Raw genomic sequence first — 15,923 nt, forward strand, 5'->3', positions numbered from 1 at the left:
TGGCACAGCCACTCTACCAAACGAGCTATACCGCCCCAATGATGACACGTGATAATGACACATTTTTTGTATTTATTTGACCAAAACCCTCAATGTATATTTCTTTATACATATATTGTATTGGTTTTTAAAATAAAAAATATCAAAATGGGCCCCCGCTTGCTTTGATTTTTCAGTGTGTGGCCCTCAGTGGAAAAAGTTTGGACACCCCTGCCTTACACACATTACCATGAATTGATTTTAACGTGGACCCCGACTTAAACAAGTTGAAAAACTTATTGGGGTGTTACCATTTAGTGGTCAATTGTACATATAATGTATTCTCTTCCTTTGCAAACTACTAGTAAAAGTTTCAATTGATCAATCAAAAAACCTGCAAATCAGATGGAAAATGAGAGGGAACATTGTTTGGGGGTATCCATAATACGCCGATAGGGAGAAGTTTTTATTTACACGATAAGTCGGATGTGTCTTGACCTCCGTGGCGGAGGCTCCTCCCAACCCCTGAGGCCGACTCACCGAACCTTTAGGGTTTGATCGAACCCAGGTTAAGAACCACTGTCCTAGACCTTAAACCAGGGGTGTCCAAACTTTTTCCACTGAGGGCCGCACACTGAAAAATCAAAGCAAGCGGGGGCCATTTTGATATTTTTTTATTTTAAAAACCAATACAATATATGTATAAAAAATATACATTTAGGCCTCCACTCAGGCTTGATCCCGGGGACCCCAAAGGATTTTGTTGAAAAAAATATAAAAATGTGTCATTATTCAGTATTATTATTGTTATTATTATTCAAGTTTTAAATCCATAGATCAACATTAGGTCTATCTGTCAATATAACGTTTTTAAAGATTTAAGTCGTATGCTCTTTTTGTCAAAGAAAACCCTGTTTTTTTATGGAAAAAACACAAAATATGCAATATTTTCACCCAATAACATTTTTAAGTGGGATATTTGAGACTATATAATAATTGGAGCCTTAAAAAGGTCAACAACTCATAACACCATTGATTTTAATTCATTATTATTTTTTGAGCGATGACACTTAATAACAAATCACACTACAATTATTGGGGAACCAAAAGGGTCCTACTCATTAAAGTGTTAACAAATAAATTATACATTTTTTTTACTGTTTACTTTTAACACAATAATCTCGAGATTAACTTCAGATCTATCCGTCAATTATAAATTGTATTTTTTTGTTCATGTTTTTTGTTTGTTCGTTTTAGGCTGTTCTTTAAAAAAAAAAAGACAGCTCAATTTTTTATATGGCAAACACTAAATATGCAACATTTTCCCCCAAAAATATCTCAAAGTGCAATATTGAATGTGACGTAATTGGAGCCTTGAATAGGTCAATAATTCATAATAACATTGATTTTTATTCTTTTTTTTTTTTTTAAAGAAAGAAACAGCCTGCATGGCAGCTTTGTGTTAGAGTAAGCATTGCAACATTTTCTTGTTACATTTCACCTGTTTGCTCTTTCACAACACTTTTTATGTTTTTCATTTTTTTAATCAATCCCTCCATTGCTGTATGACTACACCAATTAATATTTCAGTACAATCTAGTCAAGCTTTTTCTATCAATTTCCAGTTCAACCCTTCAGTCTTATTACTCTACGTCACTGCGTTGTGCCTCAACATGGATTGCGCAATGACTCGGCTAACTGCTGGCCTGCTGTGCAGTGAGAGCGTATTGCTATATGAATTATATTATACATTTCCATAGTTTAGTTAGCTGAGGTATATAATGTACAGTGTATTTTGTCAACAACTGTATGTGTGTAACGTATTTCTTGTGCTGAGCAATCATAAAACGGCTGCGAAGACGCACTGGCTGAGGCTCGCAGTAATCCCGCCTCCTGGTGGTAGAGAATGCACCCCCGCCGTAGAATGCACCCCTTGATGGGAGTGTTGTATCAACTAAAGCCCACACTTAAACTTTCCACGTGCAAGATTGAATCTATTTAAAAAATGTATTTAATAAGAAGCCAAAAAGTGCAAAAACAATAATGTTCGTGTTGGAGGAGTTGTGAATGACGGCAGGGCCACAACATTAGGTACACCTGCAGACTGCAGGACGGATTTCATATTTCATTCATTCACAACTCCTCCAACACGAACATTATTGGTTTTGCACTTTTTGGCTTCTTATAAATAACTTTGTTAAATAGATTCAATCTTGCACGTGGAAAGTTTAAGTGTGGGCTTTAGTTGATACAACATTCCCGTCAGGGGGTGCATTTTACGGCGGGGGTGCATTATCCAGCACAACAGCAGCGCATGGACTTCATTTATAAGTAAAGGTAAGACCATAATAACGTTTTTTTATTAAATGTGCTTTTTTGTGTGCTACAGTTTGTATGTGTAAAGTTAAAGTTAAGTTAAAGTACCAATTATTGTCACACACACACTAGGTGTAATGAAATTTGTCCTCTGCATTTGACCCATCACCCTTGCTCACCCCCTGGGAGGTGAGGGGAGCAGTGGGCAGCAGCGGCGCCGTGCCCGGGAATAATTTTTGGTGATTTAACCCCCAATTCCAACCCTTGATGGTGAGTGCCAAGCACGGAAGAATGCTGGTATGAGCTTTTAAACATAACCCGTTAAATGCTGCCAATCAAAAGGTGAATAAGATACTCTTTAGGGTTCATATGTTTGTAAATCTGACTGTGATGAAGTCAGTGCCTCACCAGCCATGAACCTCACCGCACGTCACTGATATATATATATACATATATATATATATATATATATATATATATATATATATATATATATATATATATATATATATATATATATATATATATATATACTACCGTTCAAAAATTTGGGGTCACATTAAAATGTCCTTCTTTTTGAAGGAAAAGCACTGTACTTTTCAATGAAGATAACTTTAAACTAGTCTTAACTTTAAAGAAATACACTCTATACATTGCTAATGTGGTAAATGACTATTCTAGCTGCAAATGTCTGGTTTTTGGTGCAATATCTACATAGGTGTATAGAGGCCCATTTCCAGCAACTATCACTCCAGTGTTCTAATGGTACAATGTGTTTGCTCATTGGCTCAGAAGGCTAATTGATAGAACCTTTATTTAACCAGATAAGAAAACCCATTGAGATCAAGATCTCTTTCACAAGGGTGACCTGGCCAAGAGGTCAACAGCACATGTCACAGAGCAGTTGAGATTATAAAACCCTTGTGCAATCATGTTCACACATCTGAAAACAGTTTAGCTCGTTACAGAAGCTACAAAACTGACCTTCCTTTGAGCAGATTGAGTTTCTGGAGCATCACATTTGTGGGGTCAATTAAACGCTCAAAATGGCCAGAAAAAGAGAACTTTCATCTGAAACCCGACAGTCTATTCTTGTTCTTAGAAATGAAGGCTATTCCACAAAATTGTTTGGGTGACCCCAAACTTTTGAACAGTAGTGTATATATATATATATACATAGATAGATAGATAGTACTTTATTGATATATATATATATATATATATATATATATATATATATATATATATATATATATATATATATATATATATATATATATATATATATATATATATATATATATATATATATATATATATATCTATATATATATATATATATATATATCTATATATATATATATATATATATATATATATATATATAGATATATAGATATATCTATATATATATATATATATATATGTATATAGATATATAGATATATATATATATATATATCTATATATATATATATATATATATATATATATATATATATATATATATATATATATATATTGTCTTTTTAATCCGTTTTGACATTTAACATTGTCACGTTATCGATGGGAAAATTCATTTTTAGACAATATGATTTGCCTGAGCGGGTAGGAGACACAGAGATTAACAAGCGGTAGAAAATGGATTAGAAAGGAAAGATTAAAAAATAAAAAAACAAAAAAAATTTAACTTTGGACTTCCCGTGGGCCGGATTTTGGATGCTGGGGGGCCTGATCCGGCCCGTGGGCCGTAGTTTGGGGACCCCTGACATTAAGGCTTGTAAAGCCTATTTTTTAACCAACGTCAATAATTCCATTTAGTTTACCTCAATGAAAACATTAACATTTTATAAGACTTCTTACATATGTGAAAAACTATCTTTGTGAGGAACACATTTTTTTTTATATACAATGTTTAACTAGAAAGCAGCATAGACAAGTATTGTGTACCTGAGTGTGTACATGAGTGTGTGTGCGTGCAGGTGCGTTGATTACGATTACTGACGCCGTTCACCTGTGAGCTGCAATTAAGGGCTGTATAAAACATGTGTGTAGACCCCAATGAGGCAGTCAGCCCTTCACTTCACTTCAGAGTTGGTGGCATTTCTGGTCTTCTAGTGCCAAGCTCTGCTAGTGATTGGAGTTCTGTGACTTGCTTTTTTTTTTTTGTCTGTGTGGCTTCGCTCCCACTGACTGCAGGATGAGGAGTCTTGGGAACATGTGAGTATATTTGGTTTTTGTGTTTTTGCCTTGCCATGTTTTCCCTTTCTAATGTGTGTGTTTCCAGTTTGATATGGAGCCTGCTGGCCGCAGTGTTTCAGACTGACGCTTGGCCTAATTTGAAAGTCAATTCAGAGTCACGTAAGTTCATTTCTATTTTTTTTTTTAGTATGTTAGTTCTGTTGCTTTGGTTGACCAAGGCTTCTTTCTTTACCAGGCAAAGGATTGAAGTCTGAGTGCTTGGATAACGTGATGAGACTAACACTGGATGAGGCCCTTGCTGTGGGCAACCAACTTGAAGTAGAGGCCATCAGTGAGTGTTTTAACTCCTTATTAATTTTATACTCAATCTGACCTTTTTTTGGGGGAAACTCACTTGTGGTTCCAGATGGCACACGGCACATTGTGCTAACACCCCCCTTGGCTTCTCAATGTGGATACAGCATGGAGTCTGACCCGTGGGGTAACACCAGAATCTACACCTCGCTGATGGGCTGCTATGTGAACAACAAAGTATGTCATTTGGGTTAATATGTAGTTTTCCTGCTAAATTAAACTTAAAACATGCACACATTAGACCAGCCTTTTAACATACTTGCAGTACTGCACTGTTTTGCATGTTTACACCTGGGCTTGTAAAATGGAGGCCCATAGATGACCTGTGAAATTCAGCTCAACTCTCAAATCTTGACTAGTACTTTGCAGTCTGCTTAAATGACAACTTTGTTTAGCAAACTTGTATTGCTTGCAACTAAAGCCTTCGATTGGCTAGCTGAACAAAATGGTCTAGATAATGTTAAAGCTTTGTGGCACCAATTTGGTGTTTAATATTACTTGTAACATGCTACATCTGTAGCGCTGACACTTGCAGGGGCGTCACTAGCTTTTAAGGACGGGGGGGGCTTAGCCCCCAGGAGATGCACAGGATGCGAGCGAACGTAGCGCACAAAACTTCACAAACGGCTAACAAAGACTTCGAAATGATTCATTATTATTTCAGTGGGTTTATTTTCAATGTGTGTTCAGTACAACAACAAACATGGGTTTGCACAGTGACATTTTGTTTACAGTATCAACAAGAAATAGGGCACGTCCGACCAGTAGGAGGCCACGGGGCAGACCCAGGACACGTTGGGAAGACTATGTCTCCCGGCTGGCCTGGGAACGCCTCGGGATCCCCCGGGAAGAGCTGGACGAAGTGGCTGGGGAGAGGGAAGTCTGGGCTTCCCTGCTTAGGCTGCTGCCCCCGTGACCCGACCTCGGATAAGCGAAAGAAGATGGATGGATGGAACAAGAAACAATGACTTGCATGATCCTTCAAGATGCAATGAAGTCATGGCATTAGCTTCTATGTTATTCATTCACAACATAGAGGCTAATGCCACCACTTTCGCTCACAATACAATAATTGTTTGTTCCCAAATATTTTGAAGTTGCACAGATTACATTTTGGGCACATATGTGACTAAAATGGTTGTAAATTCAAGCCCTGGAAATATTACTTAATTACTTTAGTTAAAGTAATATCGGGATAATTTGGCATATATATATATATATATATATATATATATATATATATATATATATATTTGTAATCTACTTTACATTTGATTCCAAATCTCAAAGTGCTACAGAATTACAACCTTTGGCATTGTTAGGCCTATTTTGGCGTTGTAATAAAAAATGGCTTATCGATAAGCCATTTGTTTTGAGATATATATATATATATATATATATATATATAAAATGTCCTTACATAACATCACCAGAATGATTGACAATTAGGAGGACCAATAGTCAACATGATCCACCCAGAAATAAATAAAACAAATGGCTTATCGATAAGCCATTTAAAAAAAAAAAAAAGTTTTAATATTTATATGTATCATTATTCTCTTACTCGCCTTTCCAGTAGAGGCCTCTCACTTTCTGTGCTCCTCTGCCCTGACTCCTACAGGTCAATAGGGGTTGTGGAGTGATTATTATTATTATCTACTGATGATAGTCATACGTGAATGAGCTCAGCTCCTGTTCTCCTCCATGTGTAAAGTGAGAAACACAGCTGATGCTCCAGAAGGAAGTAACTCCAAAGATAGCAAATGGTAAAAGAGTGCACATTTAACTTTATAAATAACCAGGACCTTCATGATGCATTTCAGGCTTACTAGCTAACTAAGTAGCAGCATTGTTTTAGAGCGGGAATGTAGCTTTTTGTCAAACACAGACCTGGTGTAAAGTGGAGCTAATACATTTTACTACAAGCAGTGATTAATACTTTTCTTGAAAGTTTGTCCATTTTGCATCCGTTCACATTCTTGTTCTGCAGTGCTGTGTGCTAATGTGCTTCGTACACCTGCAGGACCGCAAGGTCGTAGAGAAAATGCGGACTGGATTTTGAGTGATGTGGGCATTTTCTATATGAACAAGTGGAGTGGATTGGATACTGACTCACTAAATGGGCTCTCTACCGTATGCTATGAAGTGAGGGGAAACTGAGTGAATGACAGGTTATATGATTATTTATTTAGACTCATATTCAGGCCACTTTATAATGAATATTTCGGCACGTATTTGTAAAAAAAAAAAAAAAAATCCCAAATATTTAGGGGGTTTAAGAATATTTAAAGGGGGGCTTGAGCCCCCCTAAAATAGGCCTAACAACGCCAATGGCTGACAGCCTAGTGAGTATTTTAATGCGGTCGTCCCTCGCCACACTGCAAAAAGTCAGTGTTCAAAAACAAGAAAAAATAAAAAAGCAAAAATTTGGGGTATTTTATTTGACCTAAGCACAATTATCTGCCAATTGAACAAGACAATTCGGCTTGTCAAGATTTTCCAAAACAAGTAAAATTAGCTAACCTCAATGAACCCAAAAATACCTTTTTAAAAATAAGGATATTCTCACTGAGTGCACTTTTCTTGGTAGAAAAAAGAGACCTTATTTGCTCAATATGTTGAAAAATATTCTTAAATTAAGCAAATGCTAGTGCCATTATCTTGACATGTTTTTGTCATGCTTGAAGTAAGAAATTATTACTTTAAAAAAGCAGTATACTTGTGAGTGTTTGACACAGCTTCTTCCTGATAATTTAGGACCAGAACACTAACATAAAATCTGCTTAGTGAGAAGAATTATCTGATCAGACAGAAAAGAAGCAAATATCACCCTTGAGATATTTAATCTTACTTAAATTTCAGTTTTTGCAGTGCACATCTCTCTTTCACATTCAGAAAGTCCTAAAGTAGCTTTTTGATTCAGCTATGAAAATATTCCAAGTTCCTACATCCAATAAATGAAGAGTTCTACTGTTTTACTCTTGGCACCTAGAAGATAGATTTGGCTATGGAAGCTTGAGTGCATAAGACCCTCAAAAGTAGTTTGTTTACATATTAAGATAATGTTTTACTATTGTATAAACTACATTTTCAATATTATATTCCAGGTGTTTGTATAAAAAATGGGTTGATAAATCCAAGGGTAAGTATCTCGCTGCAGTGAAGCCAATTCAAAACTGCTATGCTACTTCAGCATTAAAAAAACTAAAATGTTCCAGTATAATTTAATCCTGCTCAGTTAGTTTCTGCCCTGAATTCGGTAGGTTGTGAGTTCAAACCCCGGCAGAGTCATACCAAAGACTATAAAGGAAAAAAAGGGACCATTAACTCTCTGCTTGGCACTCAACATCAAGGGTTGGAATTGGGGGTTAAATCACTAAAAATGATTCCTGGGTGTGGCTGCTGCTCACTGCTCTCCTCACCTCCCAGAGGGTGATCAAGGGTGATGGGTCAAATGCAGAGAATTTCACCACACCTAGTGTGTGACAATCATTGGTACTTTTAACTTTAATAATATGGTAGTCTCGAAGTACAGCTGTAAATGGTGTGCAATGCTAAATGAGCAGTACCTCTGAGCTTTTGACTGGCTGCAGCCATGATGCTGCTATATCGAACTGAAACAAATTTGATCCACGAGTTCATTTTGGTCCAAAGAACCAGCAAACTCCTGCACAGCTTACTTAAGCCTCGTGAAAGTGCCTTGCTTACTATAAGGTCCATTTTCAACGGTATGATCTCTTGCAGGATGACACCACCTTTAATGTTGGCCTCAGACTTCAAATGTACAGCCAGAGCGTGTCTAACGTGGTCTCCCATGATGTGATGCAAACATGCCACTACACCCGCTGGGCTGCCAGAGAGGTTCTTTGTGAGAGGAACTACATGGAAGTATGTGGCTTTTGCACTTACCATCCTATTGTCTTTTAAGGAGAGATCTAATTAACTGTCGTCCTTAGGTGTCCCATTACATGGTCGCACCTGTTCAATCTCCCAAGGGTGACGAGTACGCCACCAACGCTGTATGTAGAATGTGACAATTGTTTGTATTTTTTGCACTTCATGAAATTAAATCCAGTTCTTGCCAGGCCTCTGATGTGGAGCACGGAATCTGGAAGATGACCTTCCACACCCCAGAGCCGGTGGTCATGATGGCCGGCGAGGCCCAACAAGCGGGATACAGCGCCATGGCCACTCCTAACCGCCTGGTTGTGCGAAGCCCATACAACACAGCAGAAACCTACTCTGAGGATGTAAGTGGTGCACTAAATCTGTTGGTCGCCTCCTGGCTGACACAAATCCATTTTAGGTGGCTGGAGTCCCCATGGAAATTCTGAAGGTCAGCACCTACCACAAGACCCCTCAAGGTTTAACTGTACAAAACATGGCAGCGGCTTGTCCTATTGGTGAGTTTCTTCACACAAGGATACATTTCCTCGGCTGTATCTCACTTTTGGTTTAACTCTTTAAACAGGCGGCGTCCTTTTCACCGATGACACCATCTCTTGGCACATTCCTCGCCGTGTGACTCCCCTTCTGGACGGCAGCTTTAAAATCCTGGAAATGCACATGGGCATCAATGGGCAGCGACTGGACCGACCTCATATGGCCGCTCGGGGCTACACTCTGTCTGCTACAGACTTTCACATCGTCGTGGAGCTCCCTGTTGGTTGTCCTCTTGGCTACAACAAGGTTTGATTGCCCTACATCGACTGTGCAGGACTACAGATTGCATGACTTACTATAAACGTAATTGCAGAGCCATGCACCAGATTACCAATACCACATTACCTACTCTGTGGAACCCATGCTTGAGGTCCTGTGGCGGACGGATAAGACCCAAGAAGACACCAGATACAAGATTTTGTTCCCCATCACCACCCCTCTGATGCCCAGGCCTCCCCAAGCTGTTGACTGTAAGTCGACTATGTTAACAACCTGTTTGCGCACATAACAAGCCCCTTTTTTAATAATTAGATACCAATGCTGAGGAGAGGTTGTTTAATGTCAATGTGGGGACCTTCCTTGATGATGTGGAGCTGAAGAACATCACTTTCTCCATGAACACCCTCACTCTTGAAGAGTGTGAAGCTAGAGGCTTTGTTGTGCAAGAGCACAGCCATCCTGGTGGTACAAAGAGCTTTACTCTGCAAGTCCCCTTCGACGTCCCTGAAGTCATGAAACACGTAGGTTCATATAAACATTTCTGGTACGTACACAAACATGGCTGATTCATCTTATCTGCAGAATCCTGAGCCCCTGGTTACAACCTACACCCTGTCTCTGGTCTTTGGCTTTATGGTTCACCCTGAACAGATGCTATTTGCTCACCCTGTCAAGCTACATGCCTCTCTGCAGGATGTTGGTAAGTGACTCGTGTATTTAGGACACTGACTGGTATGTATCACAACTCAATGCTAACATGTTTGTCTTTCTCAGTTCTCCCCACAATTACAGGCTCTTGTGATCAGAACCTATTCCATGTCCAAGTCAAATATGGAAATCAAGGCAAGAACTTCAACACTGTTGTCGGCTATCAGACCATCACCCCCGAGCTGGCCCCGGCTTTCAACTTGCAAGAGAATGAGACCCACCTCACCCTCATGGTGCCCTTCGATGACAAAGTGACTGCATTCGAGGTAGACTGGGATACGTGAACTTCAATGCAGACCATAGCCACATTCTCTAACCTGTCTTTATTTCAGTACGTAACATCCGACGCAGTCAGGGTCAGACTTGACATGCTGCTTTGGGAGCCAAACAACAACTGGGTGCTTGGTGATCTTTATCTGTGCTGCAACTTCCCTTTGAAGACAACTGGTAAGTAAAGCTACGATTGACTACTGCAGACTTTGCTACACCTACAATATACAATGGAGCTCTGCCTACAGTCAAATGTGATGTTTGGTGTGCACAATTGGTAAAGATTGAAGAGTTAATTCTGGCCAATGTTTCAAACTCACTATTGTGGGACCTCAAGGACTAGAGTTGTGGGGTAAATGGGGACTTTTTCTCTGTCCAGAGTGCCACCCCAATGGAACTATGACTGCACTGGCTGTCAAGGTGGAATCTGTTCCCAACCTCATTCCCAACTGGCTGACTCTAAAGGACAAAGCCTGCAAGCCAGTCTTCAGCGATGACCGCTTTGCTTACTTCTCTTTCGGTGTCAATTCCTGTGGAACCACAAGATCGGTAATTAATGCATTTTAAAAAGTGCCACAAATCATGAGTTCTTAATTAAATGTTTCCTTCAGTTCTTTGACAACTACATGCTGTACCAAAACGAGATTGGACTCTATTACAACAACAAAGGCGCCTCCTACACATCACCTGTAGATCCTGAGTATAGGTAAGGTGTCATGTATAATCTTACCTGGGACATTTGGTAACTATTTACTTTCCCGTAGACAATCCATCTCCTGCTACTATGCTGTCAACGAGACTCAGACTGTTGGCTTTGGCTACAAATCTCGCAGCACTTACCCTGCAGCTGAGGTTGGCTTGGGACTCCTTGCTGTGCAAATGAGGCTCGCTCAGGGTAAGACTGTATCACATGTTTGTAGAGAGGACTGCTTCTGAACACCTTATCCCTTCAGATTCATCCTATGAGCTCTTCTACCAAGCTGAAGACTACCCAGTAGTGAAGTACCTGAGAGAGCCCGTGTACTTTGAGGTGGAGCTGATGCGTACTGATGATCCTTACCTGGAGCTTGTCTTGGAGAACTGCTGGGCCACCGCTCATCCAGACAGAACATCTCTGCCCAGCTGGGATATTATTGTGAACACGTAAGCTCATCCCACAATCTTCGCTACAGTCTTCCACACTGCACTAATGTATATTTCCAATGTTTAGCTGTGGTAACCATGACGACAGCTATGTAGCACTCTTCCACGCCGTGATGCCTGACCAGAGAGTCACCGTCCCATCCCACATCAAACGCTTCTCTGTCAAGATGTTCACCTTTACCAAAGACAACGAGGTTCTTAAAAATGAGGTAAAGCCGATTCCCTGGTTTTTGAACCATCCCGGTGCTTGTTACTAAAATCTATTCTGTTCAGATCTACATCCACTGCGATGCAGTGATCTGTGACACAAACGGCCAAGCTGACGGTACCTGCAGAGGTCAGTGTAAACATCCCAACCCCCGTAACTCTGCCTTCCAAGGACTGAAAAGGGGTAAGTACAAAAACTCTTGCCTGAACTCAAAACATGCTGTTGACTAAAAGGTTTTGTCTTGTTTTCAGCCCAAAGAAGCACCGACTCAAACCAGCGTAGACAAATCTCATCTGGACCAATTATGTTTCGCCACCAGTAAACTCTGAATAAAGTCTTTAACTGAACTTTGCTTTTGAAGTCTTTTCTAATCTGGTTTTAAACTACTTACTAAATTACATATTTAGCTTCAAGATTTTTTGTATAAACTTTAACTGATTTTAAAATCAACACATCCTAGACCTTAAAGCAACATTCCATTCTAAAAAAAAAAAAAAAACAACCCTGCCATTGCAGTATGACCACCTTTTCAACTACGCCAATTAGCGTTTCAGAACATTCTAGTTAAAGCTTTTTTTTATATATATACTCTCATACACTGTTATTCATATATAGGTACCTACGCTCCCATATATCTCATACACCTTGGTGTTAGGCCTATTTTAGCCCCCCTAAAATATTCTTAAGCCCCCCTAAATTTGGTGTTTTAAAAATTTTTTTTTTTTTTACAAATGCATGCAGACATATTAATTATAAAGTGGCCCGAATATGAGTTTAAATAAATCATTTAACCTGTCATTATTCACTCAGTTTCCCATCGCTTCATAGCGTAAGGTAGAGAACCCCTTTAGTGCGTCAGTATCCATTCCACTTGTTCATATAGAAAATGCCCACATCACTCAAAATCTAGTCCGCATTTCTCTGCGACCTTGCTTGCGGTCCTTGGACTTGTTCATTTAGAAAATGCCCACATCGCTCAAAATCCAGTCTGCATTTTCTCTGCGACCTTGCTTGCAGTCCTGCAGGTGTATGACGCACATTAGCACACATCACTGCAGAACAAGAATGTGAATGGATGCAAAATGGACAAACTTTTTCAAGAAAGTAAGTATTCATCACTGCTTGTCGTAAAATATATTAGCTCCACTTTACACCAGGTCTGTGTTTGACAAAAAGTTACATTCCCGCTCTAAAACAATGCTGCTACTTAGTTAGCTAGTAAGCCTGTAATGCATCATGAAGGTCCTGGTTATTTATAAAGTTAAATGTGCACTCTTTTATCATTTGCTATCTTTGGGGTTTCTTCCTTCTGGAGCATCAGCTGTGTTTCTCACTTTACACATGGAGGAGAACAGGAGCTGAGCTCATTCACGTATGACTATAATCGGTAGATAATAATAATAATCACTCCACGACCCCTATTGACCTGTAGGAGTCAGGGCAGAGGAGCACAGAAAGTGAGGGGAGAGGCCTCTACTGGAAAGGCGAGTAGGAGAATAATGATACATATAAATAAATATTAAATGGATTATCAATAAGCCATTTATTTCTGGGTGGATCATGTTGACTATTGGTCCTCCTAATTGTCAATCATTCTGGTGGTGATACAAATATTCTCCCGAAAATCTCCTGATTTCCAGCCGGAGCTGGAGGCCACGCCCCCTCCAGCTCCGGCTGGAAATCGGGAGGTTTTCTGGAGAATATTTGTCCCGGGAGGTTTTCGGGAGAAATTCGGGAGTCTCCTGGAAAATTCGGGAGGGTTGGCAAGTATGCATACACAAATACAGTACATACCTACATACTCAAAGTTCGTACATTCACTGTACAAACCTACATACACATACTGTACATATACATTCACTGTACAAACATACATATACACATGCTGTACATATACATTCACTGTACAAACATACATATACACATACTGTACATATACATTCACTGTACAAACATACATATACACATACTGTACATATACATTCACTGTACAAACATACATATACACATACAGTACATATACAAGTACATATACATACATACACTCATGCATATAATCAGGTTTCATCAAACATAAATTAACGTTACCTTAGGTTAAACTGGATAACACATGGCACACTGACAAAACTTAACCCATTCTTACTATAACAATCTACAAGGTTAATATAGCTCGCTTCTTTCTTCCCCTCCATTGTTCTGCTTTCTTTTGTATCTCTAGTTATCATTACGTATATGTATTGTTGCATTTGAACAACTGTATTGTTGATAATAGAGGTAAATTATTGGTATTGTTCATTATCAATAGTGCCATTTCTGTTGGTATTTGTATTGCTCCATTTGTAGTGTAATAATGCTCATTGTCATTTCTGTATTATTTATTTCACTAACTGCTTCTTTGCTATCACTTTTACCATCATATTTGTACATATCCTATTTGCTGAAAAAGCACAGACAATTTGGGTCCTACCGACAAGGTGTCCAATTCTCCGGAAAGTTTGGCTCAACAAATGGAACGTAATATTGCGAAGAAGCCTTTATCTGCGGATGAGGTGTCTGTAAATTTTACCGTGTACATTTTTTCTTATAATGTAAGTTATAGCACTAGCATGCATTTAAAGCTGGGTCACAATGTGTTAGGGGGTTATTCCATTAAGGAAATATGTCCTTAGATGTCAATCACAGCTCATCCAGAGATTGTCTGCTCTTGCTAGGGCAGGGATTGGCAACCCAAAACGTAAAGAGCCATGTTGGACCAAAAATACAAAAAACTAATCTGTCCGGTGCCGCAAAAAATGAAAAGGGGTGTTCTAATGAAGGCAACACATGACATAAGTGTCTCTTAACTATAATAACCTACTATCAAAATGGCTGAAGCAAATCTTCGTTGACAGAAATGTTGAAATGTAATATTTATTCTACACATTTTTACATTAGAAACCATTAGTAAATCAGAGGTTTCTCAGAAGGTGAGATAACTCCTGGAAATTACTGGCTTTTAATGGCCAAAGGTATAGATGTGTGTGTCCAAGTTAAAGGAAACGGCAGGCTGTTTTCTTCTAATTGATTTGGCAAGCTAGGCAATGTTTGCTGTGGTCTGGAACAACATGGCACACAAAAAACTATCAGAAATGCAGCCAATGAATCAAAAAACACAGGACGAGATGTTGAACAGTCCCTTGTGCCAAATGTGGAGAGTACTCACTCGAGATGTCCTTGTTGTTGAGAGTGGTAGACAGACAACGTGGGGGTGTGGGGGGTGGGGTGTTCTTGTGAGTTGTATGGGATATGAGATTTGGTCAGGGTTAAATTCCAGGACAATTGGACAAGCGACACATCTTCAGTAGTGTGCCCTTGCACCATTGGGTGTTTCGGCCTTCAAACACTATACACCCTCCACAAAGGTGGCCCGCCGAAGGATGATCAGTCCTCAGCTTGTGTCCCGTGCTCAACTGTTCCTGAAATTCACCCTGTTATACTGCTGTTTTTGGGGCCCAACCGGGGTCCTTCCGCTTGAGCCAAATCCACTGGCTGCTTCTTTCGGCTGCCAGTACATACACATAATGTGTCATGAGACATGCAAAACTAAATTATATACAAGAAAAGGATATTAAATTAGCTCAAATATAGCTACAAATGAGGCATGATGATGCAATATGTACATGCAGCTAGCCTAAATAGCATGTTAGCATTGATTAGCTTGCAGTCATGCACCAAATATGCCTGATTAGCACTCCACACAAGTCATTAACATCAACAAAGAGCTCCTTGAGGGGGGGGCTAGGGCTGGGAATTGTTCAGGTGGGGTGGCTCAGCATCGTCACGCCAAGCCACAGCCTCCAGCACGACCACCACCACCAGTCTTTCATCACGCCAAGCCACAGCCACCAGCTCGGCCACCACCACCTGTCTTTCGACCTGCCAAGCCACAGCCACCAGCACGGCCGCCACCACCAGTCTTTCGACCTGCCAAGCCACAGCCTCCAGCTAGGCCACCTCCACCAGCTCCACGCCAAGCGCCACCAGTCGCAGCTCCACGCCAAGCGCCACCAGTCGCAGCTCCACGACGCCAAGTGCCGCCAGT

At 39.8% G+C, this 15,923-nt stretch overlaps 1 protein-coding gene across 1 annotated transcript; it reads left to right on the plus strand.

Moving 5' to 3' along the window:
- The first annotated feature begins 4,344 nt into the window (after window positions 1–4,344).
- On the plus strand, window positions 4,345–12,189 carry LOC133640531 (zona pellucida sperm-binding protein 2-like). Its single transcript, XM_062033996.1, has 21 exons — window positions 4,345–4,515; window positions 4,583–4,656; window positions 4,733–4,828; window positions 4,904–5,028; window positions 8,596–8,739; window positions 8,808–8,870; window positions 8,937–9,101; window positions 9,158–9,254; window positions 9,323–9,540; window positions 9,608–9,764; window positions 9,826–10,034; window positions 10,096–10,213; window positions 10,288–10,487; window positions 10,554–10,668; window positions 10,871–11,040; window positions 11,103–11,197; window positions 11,256–11,386; window positions 11,445–11,634; window positions 11,702–11,843; window positions 11,908–12,025; window positions 12,094–12,189. The coding sequence occupies exons 1-21, from the start codon at window positions 4,496–4,498 to the stop codon at window positions 12,162–12,164; spliced, it is 2,718 nt and encodes a 905-aa protein (XP_061889980.1). The 5' UTR covers window positions 4,345–4,495; the 3' UTR covers window positions 12,165–12,189.
- The last annotated feature ends 3,734 nt before the right edge of the window (window positions 12,190–15,923 follow it).

Source organism: Entelurus aequoreus, linkage group LG23, assembly GCF_033978785.1.
Source record: "Entelurus aequoreus isolate RoL-2023_Sb linkage group LG23, RoL_Eaeq_v1.1, whole genome shotgun sequence".
In the NCBI taxonomy this organism is placed as follows: domain Eukaryota; kingdom Metazoa; phylum Chordata; class Actinopteri; order Syngnathiformes; family Syngnathidae; genus Entelurus; species Entelurus aequoreus.

Excerpts from the sequence above, each read along its gene's own strand:
- LOC133640531 (XM_062033996.1), top strand. The coding sequence starts at position 4,496 with ATGAGGAGTCTTGGGAACAT. Across the intron at positions 9,102-9,157 it reads CAGAAACCTACTCTGAGGAT|GTGGCTGGAGTCCCCATGGA; the intron begins GTAAGTGGTGCA and ends AATCCATTTTAG. Across the intron at positions 11,387-11,444 it reads GCAAATGAGGCTCGCTCAGG|ATTCATCCTATGAGCTCTTC; the intron begins GTAAGACTGTAT and ends TTATCCCTTCAG.